The sequence below is a fragment of the Haliotis cracherodii genome, unplaced genomic scaffold, assembly GCF_022045235.1.
Source record: "Haliotis cracherodii isolate W230 unplaced genomic scaffold, xgHalCrac1.p SCAF_11, whole genome shotgun sequence".
In the NCBI taxonomy this organism is placed as follows: Eukaryota; Metazoa; Mollusca; class Gastropoda; order Lepetellida; family Haliotidae; genus Haliotis; species Haliotis cracherodii.
Window position 1 is genome coordinate 47,693,799 of NW_027266266.1, and position 24,897 is coordinate 47,718,695.

The 24,897-nt window shown below is 43.7% G+C and overlaps 1 protein-coding gene across 1 annotated transcript; it reads right to left on the reverse strand.

Annotated features, from left to right (window-relative positions):
* Positions 1-11,404: 11,404 nt before the first annotated feature.
* On the reverse strand, positions 11,405-19,035 carry LOC139455907 (calmodulin-like). The gene is made up of 6 exons (XM_071237456.1): positions 18,945-19,035; positions 17,358-17,405; positions 16,265-16,440; positions 14,442-14,606; positions 13,809-13,855; positions 11,405-11,476 (listed from the first exon to the last, which is right to left on the reverse strand). Exons 2-6 carry the CDS (start codon positions 17,399-17,401, stop codon positions 11,441-11,443), a joined length of 468 nt encoding a protein of 155 aa, XP_071093557.1. The 5' UTR covers positions 17,402-17,405; positions 18,945-19,035; the 3' UTR covers positions 11,405-11,440.
* Positions 19,036-24,897: the final 5,862 nt, after the last annotated feature.

Consider the following 24,897-nt stretch of genomic DNA (forward strand, 5'->3'; position numbering starts at 1 on the left):
GTGTGAAGATGCGAAGGAGTGTCGTTTTAAAAAGTAAACATTTGTGCAGACTTTATACACTTGTGTCTTTCACAGAGTTGTCAGTTTAATTTGGATCGTGTTGAAGTCTAAAATATGCGTGTGATAGAGGCAAGGTCACGACAACTATGCAGTGTCCCTATTTAAGACAGATCTTCTGTTATTGGGTTCTCCATATATGGAAACATACTCTAAATTTTAGAAACAGTTTTTCCCCTGGGATCTCCACTGATGTTTATCGGATGGAGCGTCGGCCCGGAGAGCGGAAGGTCGTTGATTCAATTCCTAGCACGTCATACCAAAAGATGTTAAACGATGGTACTTGTTGTTATTCTGTCTGGCGCTCGGCATTAAGGGGCTAAGGCAAGGACGTCAGTGTACTGTGTCTGAGTAGGGTATTCATGTTAAACTGCGGCATGGTATCTCAGTGGGCTAGCACTGTAAATCGGCATTAGTCCGGACGAGTACAACCAGCCACACATACTCAACGCACGCACGCACGTGAGTGTGTGAATGCACGTGGCTATATAAGAGCAATAATCTTGAACGCCATGTCATACCCATTTCACCTCACTTCAACCTTTCCCGCTGAATCAGGTAACAGAACACCTCGGGTCTCTTCCAAGACACATGTAGGAGGGAATGGATGACATTCCCACAGCGTCTAAGCTTCAGTATATAAGTGGCGGACATTTCTAAATTTGACCCATCAGTGACAAACATTTGGTCCGATGCAAGTACCTATTTTGACTTGTACCATGTGTTCCCGGGTGAAATAATTGACTAGCCTTTGCATGTGTTTGTGATGGATGCCACTGCTCTACCACTAGGCCACGGAGGCGGTCCTTTAAACAATAAAACTCTTAGGTAAAATGTTTTGTATAACAAATCTAACCATCAGTTTTTATTGCACATTTGGGTGTACCTACATATAATAGCAAACAATTAAAAACATACAAACCAATAGTTGATAAAACTGTAAATTGTTAGAAAAAATAAATAATCACATACCACCTTATAACGGTTATCAAATCAAATAGTTGAATTAAAAGATGTATGTATATAATACATGTACACAGGTATTCACACTAATGGTCTGTCATGCAAGCAAGTTATTTTGGCTGTCTGACCTCGACCTTTGGTATCCGAGGGGACCTCTGGGTATTGGCGTCCTTGACCGGATTGGGGTTGATTGACTGCGCGTTTCCGGTTGACCTGTTGATGCGCCTCATCACCATGTGCTTCAGTTCCTCGTGGCTCAGAGGGCGGAGGTCGGAAGATCCGGGATAGAATAGGTCTTCAGCAACCCATTTTTGCTCTAAAAGGCGACTATGCTTGTCGTAAGAGGCGACTAACGGGATCGGGTGGCCAGGCTCGCTGACATGGTTGATACATGTCATCGATCCTAGGTGCGTGGATCGATGCTGATGGTATTGATCACTGGATTGTCTGGTCCAGATTCCATTATTTACAGACCGCCGTCATATAGCTGGAATATTGCTTAGAGCGGCGTTAAACAACAAACAAACAAACAAACAAACAAACAAACAAACAAACAAACAAACAGACATGCCAGCATGACAGAAAAGCAGAATGTAAAATAATGCATGACCACAAGTTGTCGTTCAATTTATTTATTAATTTACATCTTTGAAACTGTGTACGGAACTGAAGATGAGTCCCTATCTCTCCCAAAGTGCTTGGTAGTTTTGAAAGAATTGGGTATGCGGCAAAGAATACATCATGTCTATACAAAGAAGGGTCATTGCAAACAAAGGTTCAAATAAAATTGGTGGGTTTTTAGGCCGCTAAAAAAGACCGTGGGAAAGTACCTCTCTAAATCCTTCAGACTGTGTTTGTGACGGGGAGGGACCTACCTTCCCAAGAACTGGAGAAGGTGTTTTGACGGTGTTATTGGAGGGATTACTTACCCAAGACCTGGAGACACATTGCCTGATAGAACTGTTGAGATGTTGCACATTGTACCACACATCACTCAACCATATACAGACACATTGCCTTATAGAACTGTTTAGATGTTGCACATTGTACCACACATCACTCAACCATATACAGACCCATTGCCTGATAGAACTATTCAGATGTTGCACATTGTACCACACATCACTCAACCATATATAGGCACATTGCCTGATAGAACTATTCAGATGTTGCACATTGTACCACACATCACCAACCCATATACAGACACATTGCCTGATAGAACTAGTCAGATGTTGCACATTGTACCACACATCACTCAACCATATACAGACACATTAAAGACTAGAACTGTTTAGATGTTGCACATTGTACCACACATCACTCAACCATATACCGACACATTGAAGACCAGAACTGTTTAGATGTTGCACATTGTACCACACATCACTCACCCATATACAGACACATTTCCTGATAGAACTGTTGAGATGTTGCACATTGTACCACACATCACCCGACCATATACAGACACATTCCCTGATAGAACTGTTTAGATGTTGCACATTGTACCACACATCACTCAACCATATACAGACACATTGCCTGATAGAACTTTTGAGATGTTGCACAATGTACCACACATCACCCGACCATATACATACACATTGCCTGATAGAACTATTCAGATGTTGCACATTGTACCACACATCACCCGACCATATACCGACACATTGCCTGATATAACTATTCAGATGTTGCACATTGTACCACACATCGCTCAACCATATACCGACACATTGCCTGATAGAACTGTTTAGATGTTGCACATTGTACCACACATCACCCGACCATATACATACACATTCCCTGATAGAACTGTCTAGATGTTGCACATTGTACCACACATCACCCACCCATATACAGACACATTGCCTGATAGAACTGTTGAGATGTTGCACATTGTACCACACATCACCCACCCATATACAGACACATTGCCTGATAGAACTGTTGAGATGTTGCACATTGTACCACATAACACTCACTCATATACAGACACATTGCCTGATAGAACTGTTGAGATGTTGCACATTGTACCACATAACACTCACTCATATACAGACACATTGCCTGATAGAACTGTTGAGATGTTGCACATTGTACCACACATCACCCACCCATATACAGACACATTGCCTGATAGAACTGTTGAGATGTTGCACATTGTACCACATAACACTCACTCATATACAGACACATTGTCTGATAGAACTGTTGAGATGTTGCACATTGTACCACACATCACTCACCCATATATAGGCACATTGCCTGATAGAACTGTTGAGATGTTGCACATTGTACCACACATCACCCACCCATATACAGACACATTGCCTGATAGAACTGTTGAGATGTTGCACATTGTACCACATAACACTCACTCATATACAGACACATTGCCTGATAGAACTGTTTAGATGTTGCACATTGTACCACACATCACCCACCCATATACAGACACATTGCCTGATAGAACTGTTTAGATGTTGCACATTGTACCACACATCACTCACCCATATACAAACACATTGCCTGATAGAACTTTTGAGATGTTGCACATTGTACCACATAACACTCACCCATATACCGACGCAGTTCCGAGTAGAAGAAGGAGGGCTATCATGGTTGCTGAAACAGGTGAGGGACATCAGTCTATCACTCTTCTCATTGTACACCCACAGAACTATGACCGCCGTGAACAAGAGTGTCATGGTAAAATGTCTGCAGTGGTTTATATGCAAGTGTGGTACAAAAGGGGATGACAGGGTCTGGGTATACACAAGAACTAACAAGTGTTGACCGTAAACGTGGTGTTAGAAGAGGTGGCGGGGTTTGGGTATGTACAAGAACTAGCAAGTGTTGACCGTAAACGTGGTGTTAGAAGAGGTGGCGGGGTCTGGGTATGTACAAGAACTAGCAAGTGTTGACCGTAAACGTGGTGTTAGAAGAGGTGGCGGGGTCTGGGTATACACAAGAACTAGCAAGTGTTGACCGTAAACGTGGTGTTAGAAGAGGTGGCGGGGTCTGGGTATACACAAGAACTAGCAAGTGTTGACCGTAAACGTGGTGTTAGAAGAGGTGGCGGGGTCTGGGTATGTACAAGAACTAGCAAGTGTTGATGGTAAACGTGGTGTTAGAAGAGGTTACGCGGTCTGGGTATGTACCAGAATTAGCAAGTGTTAGGGAGGTGACAGGGTCTGGGTATATACGAGAAGCAGAAAAAGGTTGTATTAACAGTACAATAGTTGTAGGTATGCAAGCATCGAGTTAACCTGAATACGTTACCTGTTGAAGTGTTCAAGCGGGATTTTCCACCAGAAGTGTTATCTCTTATATAAAGTGTTGCAAAGGGAGTAGTGCAGATGGAGTGCCTAAATTAATTCACAGCAGATTTAACACAGCAGGTTAGGTAAGGACTCCATGTTTAGATACAAGAAAATGTTGAATCACAAACTATGTCGTGGGTCACGTAGGATGGGTACAAGAAGTATCTGGGGATTTATTCTACGCATGTACCCATCGTTATTCCGACATTGATATTGTAGAACTATTAGGACCGAGTATCGTCTTGTTGGGGTTTCGTCCCCAGCAACATTGGAGAGGCGACTCAGTGGATCGTGGTGTCAGGCTCGGTCAAATGTTGATACCATGTCATCGTATCATGTCTGCGAGGGACGTTGATCATAATACCAAATACCGATTTGTCTGGTCCAGCCTCGGCAATTACAGGCCGTCGTCATATACTTAGAATATTGTCGAGTGCAGCGTAAACCAGAAAAAAAACTAAAAGAAAGAGTACTAAATCAACATTGCTAGAAGCGCTCGTCGTATCTCTAAGACGTGGCCATTCGGTGGCTGAGTTCTGTTGGAAATGCTAGAAAACTGCTTTTCTGGCTTCATTTAATAAATACGAGTCAAATGACTATAAAAATAGCATATATCAAAATAACTCAAATTGCCCTAATCTATCCTGTCCTTAATGACACTGCAATGACGCTTAAAATGTACTTTTACTGGTAAAATATCACCGTGTTGGGGGTGGTCTCAAAATATTGCTGTTATTGTACTTAATTGACGTGTGTTGATGGGGTAGCAATTTAGGATATATGTTGCATTATATTTGCTTGGAAACATGATAGAATAGTTAAGAGCTATGAAACGGGATGAGTATTGGAAAGTTGCGGTTTTGGAATCCAGAAGTATTTGTTGTTCTACAGATGATTTCTTGAGGTAGCATTTATCTCCGCTGATGACGTATATGAATCTTTACTTTTGAATGTGGTGTTATGTCTTGCCACGAACCCTTTACACTTAGCCAAAATGGGCACAACAGGGTTGAATTCACAATGTCTGACTGGCGAACGTAACCCAACGTAACCGTGTTGTGCCGCCAGCACATATGTCGTGTTCTTATTCCGCCGAATTTTCTACATGAGTTGAACTTTCGTTTTATATGGTCTGAAGTCGACGATGTCATATATTCCTGTATGGTCGCCTTCAGACTACTCATGGTTAGGGAGACAGTATCTGATTCCCGGACGTTATATTAACTGTCGTTACCCATGACAATGACACTGACGTTGTTTAGAATGGGGAATAGCTGAAATTCCAACCAGTCTATGAACACATCACCTCCTATAATTGCCTCATGAAAATCATTAGTTTTCTTTTTCGCCCCGATAACTAGCACACATCCATCAATAAGCCCCATATCATGGGTTGCAGCGTGCAAAACAATGACACGATTAGCTTTACCTGATGGCACCATGGGTGATTTTTGCCCATCTGCCGATAGCCACATGGAGTCAGCGGAATGATTCATTAAGGACGCCCTGACTGTGAAAGTTATAAACGGTTCGGAGATAATGTGACCTCATAAACAGGATGGAATATTTTCCCCTGAAAAGTGCTCGGTCATCGCCACGCTCAGTGTATCGAAATCCCATCTCTTGGAGAGCAATAGTTAGTGCAGTTAACATAAATTGTATCTTTAATTCCTCCCTGATTCTACAACAAGTCAGGGTTACCTTCTGCTCATAAAACTTGTACACTATACGCCTAATCACACTGTATCAAAGCTGTCTAATATCCTCTTACGTCCCAGTTTGATTTTGAGACCACCCCTATGCCTGTTTTGTTTTATTTATCATACCGTAGGCTTGATGGTATAAATTGAAAACCCCATAGCCTGGGCAGTTCGGTAATTCACCCTATCTAAATTAATAATGGTTTCCCTCTATCTCTCTAAGTGTAAAGAACTTGTATACATTTCCCAGTACAGATCGTGTACCATGGTTATGGCTATGCAAGTGTTATGTAACATGCTTCATGGGAGCAATGTTAACCAAACAAACGCAACGTCATTTTGTCATTTAAGAAGATGCACATCTACAATTTTCTTAAAATGATTTTTGTGTGTGGATTAGCTGTTTTATGAAGACTACATTGTTATCGTTATAACGGAGTCACGTGCGCATATTACTATAGTCATTTTCAGACTGTCACCATTGGACTTTCTTTCGGATTTGTCTCCTGTAAACTTGTCGACAAGTGAGTGAGTGAGTGAGTTGGGTTTAACGCCGCTTTTAACAGTATTCCAGTTATATCGCGGCGTGTCAGCTTAATGTGGAAGGAAAGCCCGAAGTGATGCAGGTCTCAGACGTTCACCTCTTCGGTGAAACCCACGAGCACGGGTATGGTGCTGACAAACCTAAAAACATAATCGGGGCGAACTGGGATTCGAACCCACAATCATAGGGACGCAACTCTGCACAACAAACGCGGCGCCTTAGACGACTGGGCCACCCGTGCTCCCCCTTGTCGATAGGATTCCTTGTGACTGAAATACTTCAAACCACAGGTAGGGCGATCTGTAGTTACTCGATATTTCAATTACTACTGTACAAAAAGCAGTTTTCTGGCATTTCCGACAGTACTTTGTTGACAGTGCAGGTGGTGTTAGAGGAGATGAAAAGGTTGGTTATGTACAAGAACTAGCAAGTGTTGACAACACTCGTGGTGTTAGAGGTGGTGAGGAGGGTTGGGTATATACAAGAACTAGCAAGTGTTGACAGAGCAGGTGGTGTTAGAGGAGATGACGGGGTTGGGTATGTACAAGAACTAGCATCTGTTGACAGCACTCGCCTTAGGCATATACCTAATTAAAACAGGACTAATTAGTCGCATTTAAACCCCAAAATAAAATATTAAAACCAAAACTACCTTATCTAACAACCACCCAACACACACAGCTCCCTCAGTTCGTCCTCCACCCACTCTTGGCATTCATTCCAAATCTCAAAATTTCAAAATCACTATATAAGCATCCCCTAAAGCCCCCCTCCTGGGTTGCACAAACTCACTTTTCCCCTTTTCGGAAACACATTAAATGGCCTGGCCGGGACCGTGTGCGACATACGCTTGCAGTCGAAAAGCGCACGTTAAATCTCCAATGTAAGTAAGTAAGTAAGTAAGACTGGACTCGTGGTGTTAGAGGAGGTGACGAGGTTGGTTATATACAAGAACTAGCAAATTGTTGACAGCACACGTGGTCATAGACGGGACGACGAGGTCAGAGCATATACAAGAACAGGAACAAGCAAGTGCTGACGAGGTCTAGGTATATACAGGAACAAGCAAGTGTTGACGAGGTCTGGGTATATACAGGAACTAGCAAGTGTTGACGAGGACTGGGTATATACAGGAACAAGCAAGTGTTGACGAGGTCTGGGTATATACAGGAACAAGCAAGTGTTGACGAGGTCTAGGTATATACAGGAACAAGCAAGTGTTGACGAGGTGTAGGTATATACAGGAACAAGCAAGTGTTGACGAGGTCTGGGTATATACAGGAACTAGCAAGTGTTGACGACGTCTGGGTATATACAGGAACAAGCAAGTGTTGACGAGGTCTGGGTATATACAGGAACAAGCAAGTGTTGTCGAGGTCTGGGTATATACAGGAACAAGCAAGTGTTGACGACGTCTGGGTATATACAGGAACAAACAAGTGTTGACGAGGTCTAGGTATATACAGGAACTAGCAAGTGTTGACGACGTCTGGGTATATACAGGAACAAGCAAGTGTTGACGAGGTCTGGGTATATTCAGGAACAAGCAAGTGTTGTTGAGGTCTAGGTATATACAGGAACAAGCAAGTGTTGACGAGGTCAAGTGTTGACGACGTCTGGGTATATACAGGAACAAACAAATGTTGACGAGGTCTGGGTATATTCAGGAACAAGCACTTGTTGACGAGGACTGGGTATATACAGGAACAAGCAAGTGTTGACGAGGTCTAGGTATATACAGGAACTAGCCAGTGTTGACGAGGTCTGGGTATATACAGCAACCAGCAAGTGTTGACGAGGTCTAGGTATATACAGGAACAAGCAAGTGTTGACGAGGTCTGGGTATATTCAGGAACAAGCAAGTGTTGACGAGGTCTGGGTATATTCAGGAACAAGCAAGTGTTGTCGAGGTCTAGGTATATACAGGAACAAGCAAGTGTTGACGACGTCTGGGTATATACAGGAACAAACAAGTGTTGACGAGGTCTAGGTATATACAGGAACTAACAAGTGTTGACGACGTCTGGGTATATACAGGAACAAGCAAGTGTTGACGAGGTCTGGGTATATTCAGGAACAAGCAAGTGTTGTTGAGGTCTAGGTATATACAGGAACAAGCAAGTGTTGACAACGTGTGGGTATATACAGGAACAAACAAGTGTTGACGAGGTCTGGGTATATACAGGAACAAGCAAGTGTTGACGAGGTCTGGGTATATACAGGAACAAGCAAGTGTTGACGAGGTCTGGGTATATACAGGAACAAGCAAGTGTTGACGAGGTCTGGGTATATTCAGGAACAAGCAAGTGTTGACGAGGTCTGGGTATATACAGGAACAAACAAGTGTTGACGAGGTCTGGGTATATACAGGAACAAGCAAGTGTTGACGAGGTCTGGGTATATACAGGAACTAGCAAGTGTTGACGAGGTCTGGGTATATTCAGGAACAAGCAAGTGTTGACGAGGTCTAGGTATATACAGGAACAAGCAAGTGTTGACGAGGTCAAGTGTTGTTGAGGTCTGGGTATATACAGGAACAAACAAATGTTGACGAGGTCTGGGTATATTCAGGAACAAGCACTTGTTGACGAGGTCTAGGTATATACAGGAACAAGCAAGTGTTGACGAGGTCTGGGTATATTCAGGAACAAGCAATTGTTGACGAGGTCTGGGTATATACAGGAACAAGCAAGTGTTGACGAGGTCTGGGTATATACAGGAACAAGCAAGTGTTGACGAAGTCTGGGTATATACAGGAACAAGCAAGTGTTGACGAGGTCTAGGTATATACAGGAACAAGCAAGTGTTGACGAGGTCTGGGTATATACAGGAACAAACAAGTGTTGACGAGGTCTGGGTATATACAGGAACAAGCAAGTGTTGACGAGGTCTGGGTATATACAGGAACAAGCAAGTGTTGACGAGGTCTGGGTATATTCAGGAACAAGCAAGTGTTGACGAGGTCTAGGTATATACAGGAACAAACAAGTGTTGACGAGGTCAAGTGTTGACGAAGTCTAGGTATATACAGGAACAAACAAATGTTGACGACGTCTGGGTATATTCAGGAACAAGCACGTGTTGACGAGGACTGGGTATATACAGGAACAAACAAGTGTTGACGAGGTCTAGGTATATACAGGAACAAGCAAGTGTTGACGAGGTCTGGGTATATTCAGGAACAAGCAAGTGTTGACGAGGTCTGGGTATATACAGGAACAAGCAAGTGTTGACGAGGTCTGGGTATATACAGGAACTAGCTAGTGTTGACGAGGTCTGGGTATATACAGGAACCAGCAATTGTTGACGAGGTCTAGGTATATACAGGAACTAGCAAGTGTTGACGAGGTCGGGGTATATACAGGAACTAGCAAGTGTTGACGAGGTCTGGGTATATACAGGAACTAGCAAGTGTTGACGAGGTCTGGGTATATACAGGAACAAGCAAGTGTTGACGAGGTCGGGGTATATACAGGAACAAGCAAGTGTTGACGAGGTCTGAGTGTATACAGGAACTAGCAAGTGTTGACGAGGTCTAGGTATATACAGGAACAAGCAAGTGTTGACTAGGTCTGGGTATATACAGGAACTAGCAAGTGTTGACGAGGTCGGGGTATATACAGGAACTAGCAAGTGTTGACGAGGTCTGGGTATATACAGGAACTAGCAAGTGTTGACGAGGTCTGGGTATATACAGGAACTAGCAAGTGTTGACGAGGTCTGGGTATATTCAGGAACAAGCAAGTGTTGACGAGGTGTGGGTACATACAGGAACTAGCAAGTGTTGACGAGGTCTGGTTATATTCAGGAACAAGCAAGTGTTGACGAGGACTGGGTATAGACAGGAATAAGCAAGTGTTGACGAGGTCAAGTGTTGACGACGTCTGGGTATATACAGGAACAAACAAGTGTTGACGAGGTCTAGGTATATACAGGAACAAGCAAGTGTTGACGAGGTCTGGGTATATTCAGGAACAAGCAAGTGTTGACGAGGACTGGGTATATACAGCAACAAACAAGTGTTGACGAGGTCTGGGTATATACAGGAAGTAGCAAGTGTTGACGAGGTCTGGGTATATACAGGAACTAGCAAGTGTTGACGAGGTCTGAGTATACACAGGAACAAGCAAGTGTTGACGAGGTCGGGGTATATACAGGAAGTAGCTAGTGTTGACGAGGTCTGGGTATATACAGGAACAAGCAAGTGTTGACGAGGTCTGAGTGTATACAGGAACTAGCTAGTGTTGTTGAGGTCTGGGTATATACAGGAACTAGCTAGTGTTGTCGAGGTCTGGGTATATACAGGAACTAGCAAGTGTTGACGAGGTCTGAGTGTATACAGGAACAAGCAAGTGGTGGCGAGGTCTGGGTATTTACAGGAACAAGCAAGTGTTGACGAGGTCTGGGTATATACAGGAACAAGCAAGAGTTGACGAGGTCTGGGTATATACAGGAACAAGCAAGTGTTGACGAGGTCTGGGTATATACAGGAACAATACATGTGATGTGTAGAGGAGGAGAACTAGCAAGGTATATAGAAGTATTTGTAGACTTATTTAATGTTGTTATAAATCCAAACCATGCACATGTTTGTTCTGAACAAAGACTAATTCTCATTCATATCAAAATATGTGACAGCTTTCTTAATGATATGTAAATGTTTTCTTAAACTATGCAGAACGCGTGGGCCAAGTAGGGGCCCTACTTCAACGATGCTGATCCCGTGGTCCTTGCGCGTCATCGCCTCATCTTCATTGTCAACCAATACCGTGGGACCCTTACCACCCACTCTGATAAATGAAACACGTATGGAAGGTCGATCACAAAGTTTTATTTGACAGATGATATCAATTGCCGTGAGATGGAACACAGTTGGTGTAGAGCTGAAACATTCGAAGTGTTAAGTATTTTTCAAACATAGTTATTAATCTGAACATCATTTAGGTACTGGTCATTAATTATAGGGACGGGGTCATAAACAAATGTTCCATGTATTGGTTGTTGGTTGGTTGGTTTGTTGTTTAACGCCGCACTCCCATGTATTGGAGGGGGAGATAAATTGGTCATGATATGAGTGAGTGTGTGTGTCAGCAAAATATGATATAGTCCAAAGACCAATCGGTAGCCTAGTGGTTAAACCGTTCGCTCGTCACGCCGAAGACCCGGGTTCGATTCCGGACATGGGTACAATGTGTGAAGCTGTGATATTGCTGGAAAATTGCTGAAAGCGGCGAAAAACAATGCTCACTCACTCACTCACCCAAAGACCAATCTCACCCCACACACCAGTCCCTAAGTTTTCGGGCAACAGAAGTCTTCCAGTCTTATTATTGAAATGCAGTGATTTCTGAATATAATTACATATTCTAACATGAAATTTAGGAACTTTGTTATTCAGTTGAGAATAGTCATCAACGTCGTATTTGGGTCCAGTGTGTTGAGAAGAATACGTTTTACTGGACACGTTCGGCCATTTTGAGAGATGTGTACGATTTCTTTCTTTGGTCACGGATTTTCAGCCGCCTTTTAGACGCCTGTCCAAAACAACACACTGCATCTTGCAATGATTAGTTTCATAAGTAAATGACATTTTAGTTTCCAAAGTTACCCAGACTACTACAGTAGAACACGGATAGAGCGAACAAACGGATGCAACGAACTGTTACAAAACCCCCCATTTATCGCCTATATATTATCATATTTATCAAATTTACGCTCTTAACAAACTCTCTACAGTGAACTAACGTATAAAGCGAACTGATATCTGCTCCCCGACAAGCGAAAATACCACTAATTAGTGATGTGTTTTGTGAACAGAGAAATCCCATGTTTGTTGAGATGTGGCCCAAGATCGGTCTAGTCGTTCTCACAGGCCTTACTATTTTCCCTTACTCACAACCCTTACTATTTTCCCTTCCTCACAGTCCTTACTAATTTCCCTTCCCCACAGTCCTTACTATTCCCTTCTTCACAACCCTTACTATTTTCCTTTCCGCACATTCCTTATTATTTTCCCTTCCTCACAGTCCTTACTATTTTCCCTTCCTCACAGTCCTTATTATTTTCACTTCCTCACATTCCTTACTATTTTCACTTCCTCACATTCCTTACTATTTTCACTTCCTCACAGTCTTTACTATTTTCCCTTCCTCACATTCCTTACTATTTTCACTACCTCACATTCTTTAGTATTTTCCCTTCCTCGCATTCCTTACTATTTTCACTTCCTCACAGTCCTTACTATTTTCACTTCCTCACATTCCTTACTATTTTCACTTCCTCACAGTCCTTACTATTTTACCTTCCTCACAGTCCTTACTATTTTCACTTCCTCACAGTCTTTACTATTTTCACTTCCTCACAGTCTTTACTATTTTCACTTCCGCACATTCCTTACTATTTTCCTTTCCTCACAGCCCTTACTATTTTCCCTTCCTCATAGTCCTTACTATTTCCCCTTCCTCACAGTCCTTACTATTTTACCTTCCTAGCATTTCTTACTATTTTCCCTTCCTCACAGTCCTTACTATTTTCCCTTCCTCACATTCCTTACTATTTTCCCTTCCTCACATTCCTTACTATTTTCCCTTCCTCACATTCCTTACTATTTTCACTTCCTCACAGTCCTTACTATTTCCCCTTCCTCACAGTCCTTACTATTTCCCCTTCCTCACAGTCCTTACTATTTTCCCTTCCTCACAGTCCTTACTATTTCCCCTTCCTCGCAGTTCTAACTATTTTCCCTTCCTAACATTCCTTACTATTTTCCCTTCCTCACAGTCCTTACGATTTCCCCTTCCTCACAGTCCTTACTATTTTCACTTCCTCACAGACCTTACTGTAATGCAAGAGACATAAATCAAGCTACTCTAGATTTTCCACGGGTTCATAATTTCCATCTCACTTTTGTTGTTTTTTGTATCTCACTGGGATTCCTTTTTAAATGTTGTTGCTTGTTTCTATCAACATTATACATTTTCAGAAACAATAAATCAGGTTGCCACAATCCATTATAGAACTTCTATTTTCGGTAAATTTTCGATATCGGTTTCTAATTTTCGATGTTTAGGAAATGCTTTCGGAATTTATTTTGTTTTTGTTTTTACACTATAGCTACCCACGGCTTTTATTTTTTCTGCTTCAAACAATCATGGCGGATAGGTATCTGGCAACTGCATGTGTATCACTGGAAAAGTGTATCGCCACGTGACTTACGTTGGTTAAGTAGGTCTGGAACTCTGCAACCGAGACTCGCCCATCTCCTGCAATACATAAACCGAAGTCAATGGTTAAAGAGAGGGGAGACAACTCATTCCTTCGCACACACCATCCATCTGTCTGTTTCAGAGACTGTCAAGTCCAAAGTGTTCACAGTTTCTGAAACTGGCGACAAAGGAACAACGACAGAACATGTGTGTTCTGTGTGGGTTTTCATTTGTACGAAACGAAATTTCCGAATTGAGGGGGTAAAGATATGGAGCAGAATAGCTTTAGAAAGCTGACATCTGATTGGCTAAGAACCAACAAATCTTTCATTTTGATTGGGCGGTGAAAGTACCCTCAAGGTTCACTTGACGTGACCTGATCTTCACGCAGAGAGGTATCGTATCGGAGAAAAAGATGTGATTTTAATGCGATTGTGTTCTAAGCGTACGATATGTACTTTCCGTTGGGTACATATGTGTAAATCTTATTGTTGTACACTTTTGTAGTCAGTCCCCATTGAATAAATTCATTAATTTTACCGGGAGGTTTACGACAAAAGACAACCACCCCTTCTCTACCCATCCCGTAACCTGAAAGCGTGAATGAATGAATGAATGAATGAATGAATGAATGAACACCAACCGTCGGTATCGAGACCTTTTTCCAAAGCGACGACGTCACTGTCGGTGAGTTTTAGGTCGTCGTTGGCATCGAAGTGGTGGAAGAGGTAGCCGGCAAAGTCGTGCTCGTCGTGGTACCGCTGATGCCATTGTTTCACAAACTCATCCTCCGAGACATCTCCGCTCACTGAAACATCATCATCAACAGCCTGTCAAGCGAATATGTTTTCGCAAAACTCGAGGCAAAATGATCTTTTCAAGCATTTTCTGAACAAATTGTTGTTTTTTAAAATAGTACCGCGAATACTGTGCTAAGTCAGTGTAAGATTTCTGTTTGTTTATTTTTCTTTAAAAAAAAATTCATTTCAGAAGGAATTTACATTTTCGCATGTTCAGCATGTATGTTATCGCATCCATTGTCAGGATGAATTTGTGACGGAGATGCATTCAGACAATATGCATACAATATATTACACGGCTAAATGTTCGTATTTCTTGACATGTAGCATGAGCAGTATATTGGTCGGGGCATGAATATATATGCGCATATACATGTATACAGTAAACTACGGTTATAACGAACTCAAAGGGACTACTAATTTTAGTTCGTTATAACCGTAGTTCGTTATAAGTACATATACAGCATGACTACAGCAAGTAGTCGGGAACAAAAAGTCAGTTCGTTATATCCGTCAGTTCGTTATTAGCGTGTTCGTTATAACCGTAGTTTACTGTACGTACCAAGCAACTGTTTCTAATTACAGTACAGTAAACTACGGTTATAACGAACACGCTTATAACGAACTGACGGATATAACGAACTCTCTTTTTGGTCTTTTTTTTTCACTTCACGCTTTGACCACTGGGCTACCCGACCGCCCTTTCCAGTCATATCACGGCGTGTGGGTTTAATGTCGTGGGAAAGCCCGAAGGGATTCGTGACTTGGACGGTTGCCACTTCGGTGAAATCCACGAGCACGGTTAAGGTTCTGAAAAACCCAGAAACATAATCGGGGCAAATCGGAATCCGAACCCACGACCATAGATTTCTGGCGTGCCCAAGGAACGCCACTCTGCTCAGTGAATTAAGCGACTGGGCCACCCCTGCCCCCTGAGAATAGGATGTCAAAATAGATCGATTCAGGTCGCCTAGCGTTAAGGGATGTCATATTTATTTCCTAACCTATTTGAAACTAACCAAGTCTGGATCAGGTAAATCAGTAAAAGAAACCCAGCCGAACCAATATATTCATGCTAGTCAACGCCATCTTCCCGAGGCAAGAGAGTTAACTGACTTCAAAAGTCCAGTTTCCACCCTTGCCGAATTAGGCTGGAATTCCTGGGCTCGATCGTAGAGCCACCAGTGGCTTTTACGAGTTATATCCCTTCTATGCCTCTCCTATGGACCAATCAGATTCCACCTCTCGTATCACTTGCATTTGCTTCAAACAAAACTGCGGCGACCAGTCAAGACGAACTGATCGATAATCAAGATCTATACTGTGATAAAACGTGTCTTACATCGCAAACGCATCAAAACACGTGAGCACCTTGATCAAAAACATGAAAAGATTTAGAAAATATCTGTTGACAACGAGTTAGCGGTGCACATGCTTCGCAAATCCTTCAATCGACCGAAATCTGCATGACAGTTTACGAACCGGATTTCGATTTCTGAGCGCGATTTTGATTGGACTATGCATAGACTTGTTAGTCCAGCCAAAATGTAACTCCATAATACCAGCCTAGTTCGGTCAGGGTAGAACATTTACAACAAACATTGGTTACGGATACCAAAGCTTATCCGAATCCTCACGCGGGTATATAATAAGTAGCGTCTCTTACTGTCCTTGTCATACTTGGTGACAAACTCAGTCTTGACCTCGGTCTGCTCAACAATGCCGTCTCCATCTTTCTCCATGTCGGCGATGACGCTGGTGATCACCTGGGTCGCCTTCAGCTGTTGTTGGTTGTTGTGGATGCAGGAGTGGTGGTGGTGGTGGCCATCTGTAAGGTCCTGTCTGAACGCAGAGAAGCCCTTGATGAGCTGGGGCTTCTTTTTTCAGTTTTAAAGAGGACTGGGAGGTAAACCTGACTTTAAACTTGAAACCCTTGAACTGGGGCATGATGTTGACAAACTAACAATCTTAATCAGTGAATACACAGTGCCATTTAGAAAGTGGTCAAATGTAACTGATGTTATATTTGGGATAACACTTTCTTAGTAAAGTACAGATTCTAGTACTTTTTGGGTTGAGTCCCGTCCGGGATTCGAACCCATACCTGCCAGGATGAGGCACCTAATCCCCAGCACACAAAGTCAGCGATCTAACCCACTCAGCCACCGAGGCTTCCACAAAATGAAAGTCCGACAACTGGTAGTTTACTAAGAAAGTGTTATCCCAAATATAACATCAGTTACATTTGACCACTTTCTAAATGGCATTGTGTATTCATAGCTTTCGGCCATGGGAGCCGTGCTAATTTACACTTGTTAGGGGGTTACTCAAAGTACGTGATCTAGACTACCAGTTGTCGGACTTTCAGGTCAGGGGTTCGATCCCCGGCCGCGTCATACCAAAAGACGTTAAAAGATGGTACTTGTTGTTACACTGTCTGGCGCTCGGCATTAAGGGGCTAAAACAAGGACTGGTCAGCTCGGAGTCAGTATACTGTGTCTGAGTAGGGTATTCATGTTAAACTGCGGCATGGTATCTCAGTGGGCTAGCACTATAAATCGGCATCAGTCCGGACTAGTACAAGCAGCCACACAAACACACAAGTACACGCACGTCGCTATATAAGTGCAATAATGTTGGACGCGACGTTAAACTCCATTTCACCTCACCTCACCATCTCATATTACTCACCCACAATCTACACCTTATATACTAGTTTATTCAACTCACCCATACGTTGATTACCTTATACCACTCACCCGTAAACAGCCACTATTCCGATTAAAACAAGGAAAGCTATCATGGTTCTGAAAAACAAATACACAGGTTTCAGTTTGAACAACATTTAGCAGATTCACAGAACCCAGTACGGCTGGAGTTTGATAGCGCCCAGTCGATACAGAGAGTACCATGTCTGGACAGAGCACCCGGTGTTGGGTGAATTTGACAGCACACAGTACATACAGAGAGTAACAGGTATGGGCAGAGCAACCGGTGTTGGGTGAATCTGACAGCACACAGTACATACAGAGAGTAACAGGTATGGGCAGAGCACCCGGTGTTAGGTACGTTTGACAGCACACAGTACATACAGAGAGTAACAGGTCTGGACAGAGCACCCGGTGTTGCAGGAGGCTGATTGCACACAGTACATACAGAGAGTAACAGGTCTGGACAGAGCACCCGGTGTTGCAGGAGGCTGATTGCACACAGTACATACAGAGAGTAACAGGTCTGGACAGAGCACCCGGTGTTGCAGGAGGCTGATTGCACACAGTACATACAGAGAGTAACAGGTCTGGACAGAGCACCCGGTGTTGCAGGAGGCTGATTGCACACAGTACATACAGAGAGTAACAGGTATGGGCAGAGCACCCGGTGTTAGGTACGTTTGACAGCACACAGTACATACAGAGAGTAACAGGTCTGGACAGAGCACCCGGTGTTGCAGGAGGCTGATTGCACACAGTACATACAGAGAGTAACAGGTCTGGACAGAGCACCCGGTGTTGCAGGAGGCTGATTGCACACAGTACATACAGAGAGTAACAGGTCTGGACAGAGCACCCGGTGTTGCAGGAGGCTGATTGCACACAGTACATACAGAGAGTAACAGGTATGGGCAGAGCACCCGGTGTTAGGTACGTTTGACAGCACACAGTACATACAGAGAGTAACAGGTCTGGACAGAGCACCCGGTGTTGCAGGAGGCTGATTGCACACAGTACATACAGAGAGTAACAGGTCTGGACAGAGCACCCGGTGTTGCAGGAGGCTGATTGCACACAGTACATACAGAGAGTAACAGGTCTGGACAGAGCACCCGGTGTTGCAGGAGGCTGATTGCACACAGTACATACAGAGAGTAACAGGTCTGGACAGAGCACCCGGTGTTGGGTACGTTTGATAGCACACAGTACATACAGAGAGTAACAGGTATGGACAGAACACCTAGTTTTGGATGAGTTTGATAGCGCCCGGTGGATACAGAGAGTACCAAGTCTGGACAGAGCATCTGGTGTTGGAGGAGTTTGAAGCCCCAGGTATATACACGGAGTAACAGCACTAGTCAGAGCATCTGGTGTTGGAGGAGTTTGAAGCCCCCGGTATATACACGGAGTAACAGCACTAGTTAGAGCATCTGGTGCTGGAGGAGTTTGAAGCCCCCGGTATATACACGGAGTTTCAGCACTGGACAGGGAACCTGTTGGGGGAGGTTTGTCATTAACGATAGGTACAGTAACAGGCAAGCGTTGATGTTGCACAAAGCGATATTGGCGCTTAGACTACAAAGGGGGCCTGAACAGAAACCCATATTGAAAAAGTTGCCGGCATGGAAACCTTACCTTGACAGGAGTACAGCTAGTGTTCCGCAAGGTTGTCTGGCTGAGAATACGTACAAGCGGACACGATAATTCTAACATAAGGTGTGTACTGGGTGACGTAGATGCCAAGGAGTGTCGTTGTATGAAATGACACTTTTTACACCTGTGTCTTTCACAGGGTTGTCTGTCGAATCGTGGCCGAGGTGAACTCTGTTCTCCACGCGACATAGCGGGATACAGGCAAAGCTTTTAAAAACTGCGCTCTCTTGCCGACGAGAACTGTTGAGATGTTAGACAGTGTACTAAATATTAACGAGTACCCACATTCCGACACACACCCGATTAGAACTGTTGAGATGTTGGACAGTGTACCACACAGCACAACCCACATACCGACTAAAACTGTTCAAATGTTGGACAGTGTACCATACAGCACCACCCATATACCGACAAAACCCCGACTGTAACTATTGAGATGTTGGACAGTGTACCACACAACACAACCCACATACCGACACACACCCAACTAAAACTGTTGAGATGTTGGACAGTGTACCACACAACACCAGCCATATACAGACCCACACCCAACTAGAACTATTGAGATGTTGGACAGTGTATACCACAACAACACCATATACAGACCCACACCCAACTAGAACTATTGAGATGTTGGACAGTGTATACCACAACAACACCCATATACAGACCCACACCCAACTAGACCTATTGAGATGTTGGACAGTGTATACCACAACAACACCATATACAGACCCTCACCCAACTAGAACTATTGAGATGTTGGACAGTGTATACCACAACAACACCCATATACAGACCCACACCCAACTAGAACTGTTGAGATGTTGGACAGTGTATACCACAACAACACCATATACAGACCCACACCCAACTAGAACTATTGAGATGTTGGACACTGTATACCACAACACCACCTATATACAGACCCACACCCAACTAGAACTATTGAGATGTTGGACAGTGTATACCACAACAACACCCATATACAGACCCACACCCAACTAGAACTATTGAGATGTTGGACAGTGTATACCACAACAACACCATAGACAGACCCACACCCAACTAGAACTATTGAGATGTTGGACAGTGTATACCACAACAACACCCATATACAGACCCACACCCAACTAGAACTATTGAGATGTTGGACAGTGTACCACAACAACACCATATACAGACCCACACCCAACTAGAACTGTTGAGATGTTGGACAGTGTATACCACAACAACACCCATATACAGACCCACACCCAACTAGAACTATTGAGATGTTGGACAGTGTATACCACAACAACACCCATATACAGACCCACACCCAACTAGAACTATTGAGATGTTGGACAGTGTATACCACAACAACACCCATATACAGACCCACACCCAACTAGAACTATTGAGATGTTGGACAGTGTATACCACAACAACACCCATATACAGACCCACACCCAACTAGAACTATTGAGATGTTGGACAGTGTATACCACAACAACACCCATATACAGACCCTCACCCAACTAGAACTATTGAGATGTTGGACAGTGTATACCACAACAACACCATATACAGACCCACACCCAACTAGAACTATTGAGATGTTGGACAGTGTATACCACAACAACACCCATATACAGACTCACACCCAACTAGAACTATTGAGATGTTGGACAGTGTATACCACAACACCACCACCCATATACAGACCCACACCCAACTAGAACTGTTGAGATGTTGGACAGTGTATACCACACAACACCACCCATATACCGAAACACACCCAACTAGAACTATTGAGATGTTGGAGATGGTGACGGGTTCTGGGTATATACAAGAGCTGGCAAGTGTTCATAGTACAGGTTTTGTAAGAGGTGGTGACGAGGGCTGGGTATATACAAGAACTAGCAAGTGTTGACAGTACACGTGGTGTTAGAGGTGGTGACGAGGTCTGGGTATATACAAGAACTAGCAAGTGTTGACAGTACACGTGGTGTTAGAGGAGGTGACGAGGTATGAGTATATACAAGAACTAGCAAGTGTTGACAGTACACTTGGTGTTAGAGGTGGTGACGAGGTCTGGGTATATACAAGAACTAGCAAGTGTTGACAGTACACGTGAGATTAGAGGTGGTGACGAGGGCTGGGTATATACAAGAACTAGCAAGTGTTGACAGTACACGTGAGATTAGAGGTGGTGACGAGGTCTGGGTATATACTAGAACTAGCAAGTGTTGACAGTACACGTGGTGTTAGAGGTGGTGACGAGGGTTGGGTATATACAAGAACTAGCAAGTGTTGACAGTACACGTGGTGTAAGAGGTGGTGACGAGGGTTGGGTATATACAAGAACTAGCAAGTGTTGACAGTACACGTGGTATTAGAGGTGGTGACGAGGTCTGGGTATATACAAGAACTAGCAAGTGTTGAAAGTACACGTGAGATTAGAGGTGGTGACGAGGGCTGGGTATATACAAGAACTAGCAAGTGTTGAAAGTACACGTGAGATTAGAGGTGGTGACGAGGTCTGGGTATATACAAGAACTAGCAAGCGTTGACAGTACAGGTGGTGTTAGAGGAGGTGACGAGGTCTGGGTATATACAAGGACTAGCAAGTGTTAACAGGACAGGTTGTTAGAGGTGGTGACGAGGGCTGGGTATATTGTTGACAGTACACATGGTGTTAGAGGAGGTGACGAGGTCTGGGTATATACAAGAACTAGCAAGCGTTGACAGTACAGGTGGTGTTAGAGGAGGTGACGAGGTCTGGGTATATACAAGAACTAGCAAGTGTTGACAGTACACGTGGTATTAGAGGAGGTGACGAGGTCTAGGTATATACAAGAACTAGCAGGTGTTGAAAGCACACGTGGTGCTGGAGGCAGTCACGAGTGCTCGGCATGTACTTGACGTGAAAAGGTTACATTAGATGTTCCACTGGAAGTATTATCTCTTATGAAATGTGTTGGAAAGGAGTGCTGCGTGGCCTACTCTAGTTCACAGCTGTTTGATTGCCTCACACACTGTCGCGAGCAGAGGTCATGGACTACATGTTTAGATAAAAACAAATGTTGAAACACCATCTTTGTAGTGTGGGATACGAAACGTGGTTTTGGAGGATGATGCGAAGCTTCTGTATATACAAGACGTGCCGCATGTACACATCGTTATTCCGATACACTGAGTGAGTGAGTGAGTGAGTTGGGTTTAACGCCGCTTTTAACTGTATTCCAGTTATATCACGGCGTGCCAGCTTAAGGTGGGAGGAAAGCCCGAAGTGATGCAGGTCTCAGACGTTTACCACTTCGGTGAAACCGACGAGCATGGGTATGGTGCTGACAAACCTAGAAACATAATCAAGGCGAACCGGGATTCGAACCCACAATCATAGGTTTTTGGCGTGCCCAGGGGACGCAAATCTGCACAGCGAATCGCGGCGCATTAGACGACTGGGCCACCTGTGTCCCCTGATACACTGAGTGAGATTTCTCAGTTCGCTATACACGTCACTAATTAGTGATAGATGGGCTTTTCGATCATCAGATATCAGTTCGCTGTATCCGTTAGTTCGCTGTAGAAAGTTCGTTACATACGTAAATTTTATATGATATTATATAGGAGATAAATCCGGGATTTTGTAACAGTTCGTTGTATCCGTTTGTTCGCTATATCCGTTTGTTCGCTATATCCGTGTTCTAATGTATTCCTACTGCATCACTATAAGGCCTGAGTATTATAGGCCTAGTTATCGTCCCGTTGGGATTTCGTCCCACGCAACATTGGAGAGGCGACAGAATGTATCGGGGTGTCAGGCTCGGTGATTTGGTTGATACCATGTCATCGTATCCTGTCTGCGAGGACGTTGATCATAATATCAAATACCGATGCTCATGATGTCAATCACTGGCTTGTCTGGTCCAGATTCGACCATTACAGGCCCCCTTCATATACTTAGAGTGTTGACGAGTGCGGCACTAAACAGCCAAACAAACAAACAAACAAACAAACTAAAACAAAGAGAACTAAATCAACATTGCTAGAAGCGCTCGTTATATCTCTAAGACGTGTCTGTGTAGTGTTGGCTGCAGATGTAGTTGGTGTCATGATGAGGTTGTGTTGTGGATGCAGGTCATCCTCAATAATCCAGGGTACTATATCTCCATCCTTTGTGATATATACCCTGGACCCATTCACCATCAACGTTTCGTTTCGGAAGTGACGTCACCATATCAATCTCTCGTATCACAAATCAGCACATCATTTTTCTCTCTTATGAGAGTAATTTGATTGGAGAGATATTTTTAGTGTCATTGTAGGATATATCCAACTAGATGGAGATATAATACATGCTTTAATTAGCTTATATTAAACATAATCGTTGTACTCAGGGAAGAATGTGTACTCGATAAATATACTGAACCGCAAAGGAAACGTCACCATGGATAGATATATGAGAAACCTCATTTGTCCAAACACTGTAAACATACTTTGAGACATATTTAAAAGATGAAACTTGACAAAACTGATCATCAAGGTTGAAATTAATGTCTCAAATGTCCTTAAAGTGAAACACAACACTAGTCTCTGAGAAAATGGTATCACAAGTCAGTATCTCGTGTGTCCGCCATGTGCATTGATGATTGCCGTGCAACGTCGATACATGGAATGGTTGTGGCGGTTGATGAAGGCCATAGGCACTTGAGCCAACACACTGAGGAACGCCTGACGCAGTTCAGCTGCAGTTGTCGGCCTTGGTCGGACGTCATTCAGCTGTCTTTGAAGCTCGTCCCACAGGTGCTCAATGGGATTTAAGTCGGGACTGAGGGCAGACCACTGCATGGTTTTGATGTTATTCTGCTGGAGAAAGTCTCGTGTTACTCTCGCAGTGTGGGCACGGGCGTTGTTATGCTGAAACTCGTGGTTGCGGCGACGTGCGAAATGAGGTATGGCGTGTGGTCTCAAGACTTGATCAAAGTACCGAGCTGCTGTGACACCATTGCCTCTCCCTGGACCGATGTTCTGGAAGACCACAGGGCCGACCTTCTGTGCAAGACCAATTCCACTCCACACCATGATGCTCTGACCACCCCACGAGCCTCTCTCAACAACACAGCGTCGCCAGACTCCCTCTCTGCCATCTGCTGTTGAGATACAGTAACGACTGTCGTCTGAGAAGAGGACTCTTCTCCATTGCTGGTGGCGCCAATGCTGGTGCTGTGTTGCCCACTGAAGACGGTCCCGGCGATGACGTGGTGTCAGAATGGGTCCTCGGTGTGACCTGTGACAGTGGAGGTGTCTGCTCGTCAATCGTCGACGCACGGTGTCCGCAATAATGTGTCGCTGGTGTGTCCCCATGGTCTGTCGAGCAGTTTCCGCAGCAGTAACAAAGAGATCTTAAAGATGCTGTCGTACAATCTGACGATCCTGACGTCGGGTGGTGACCCTTGGTCTTCCACTACGTGTTCGGTCATCTGTTGTGTTGGTGGTCTGGTACCGTTGCTGGAGCCTGTATATGGTCCTTACGTGGACTTGAAATGTATTGGCTACTTGCAATCGTCCAATGTCTTGGTGTCCCTGATTTCTTGTCAATCTTGGCATGTCGTAGCAATTCAATAAGGAAAGAATGTTATCCGATCTGGCTGGATTTTTATTGGGCAAGTAATGGGGGAACGCATGTGTATTTCAATTTGCACGGAACTCACGTTACCATGACCGTTGCCGTGATGCGTTTGGGCGATCGGTTTTATTGTCATCTGCTTTGTATTTTTATCATCAATTTCATTTTTCCGGACAAGGTAATGTTAATTTTTTTTAAATAAAAAAAATACCCAGATATTTAAATGACAACTTTTCATGCAATGTTACTTGGGGTGACGTTTCTTTTGCGGTTCAGTATATTAATGTTAAATATTCGTCAAAATGATATATAATCAATATT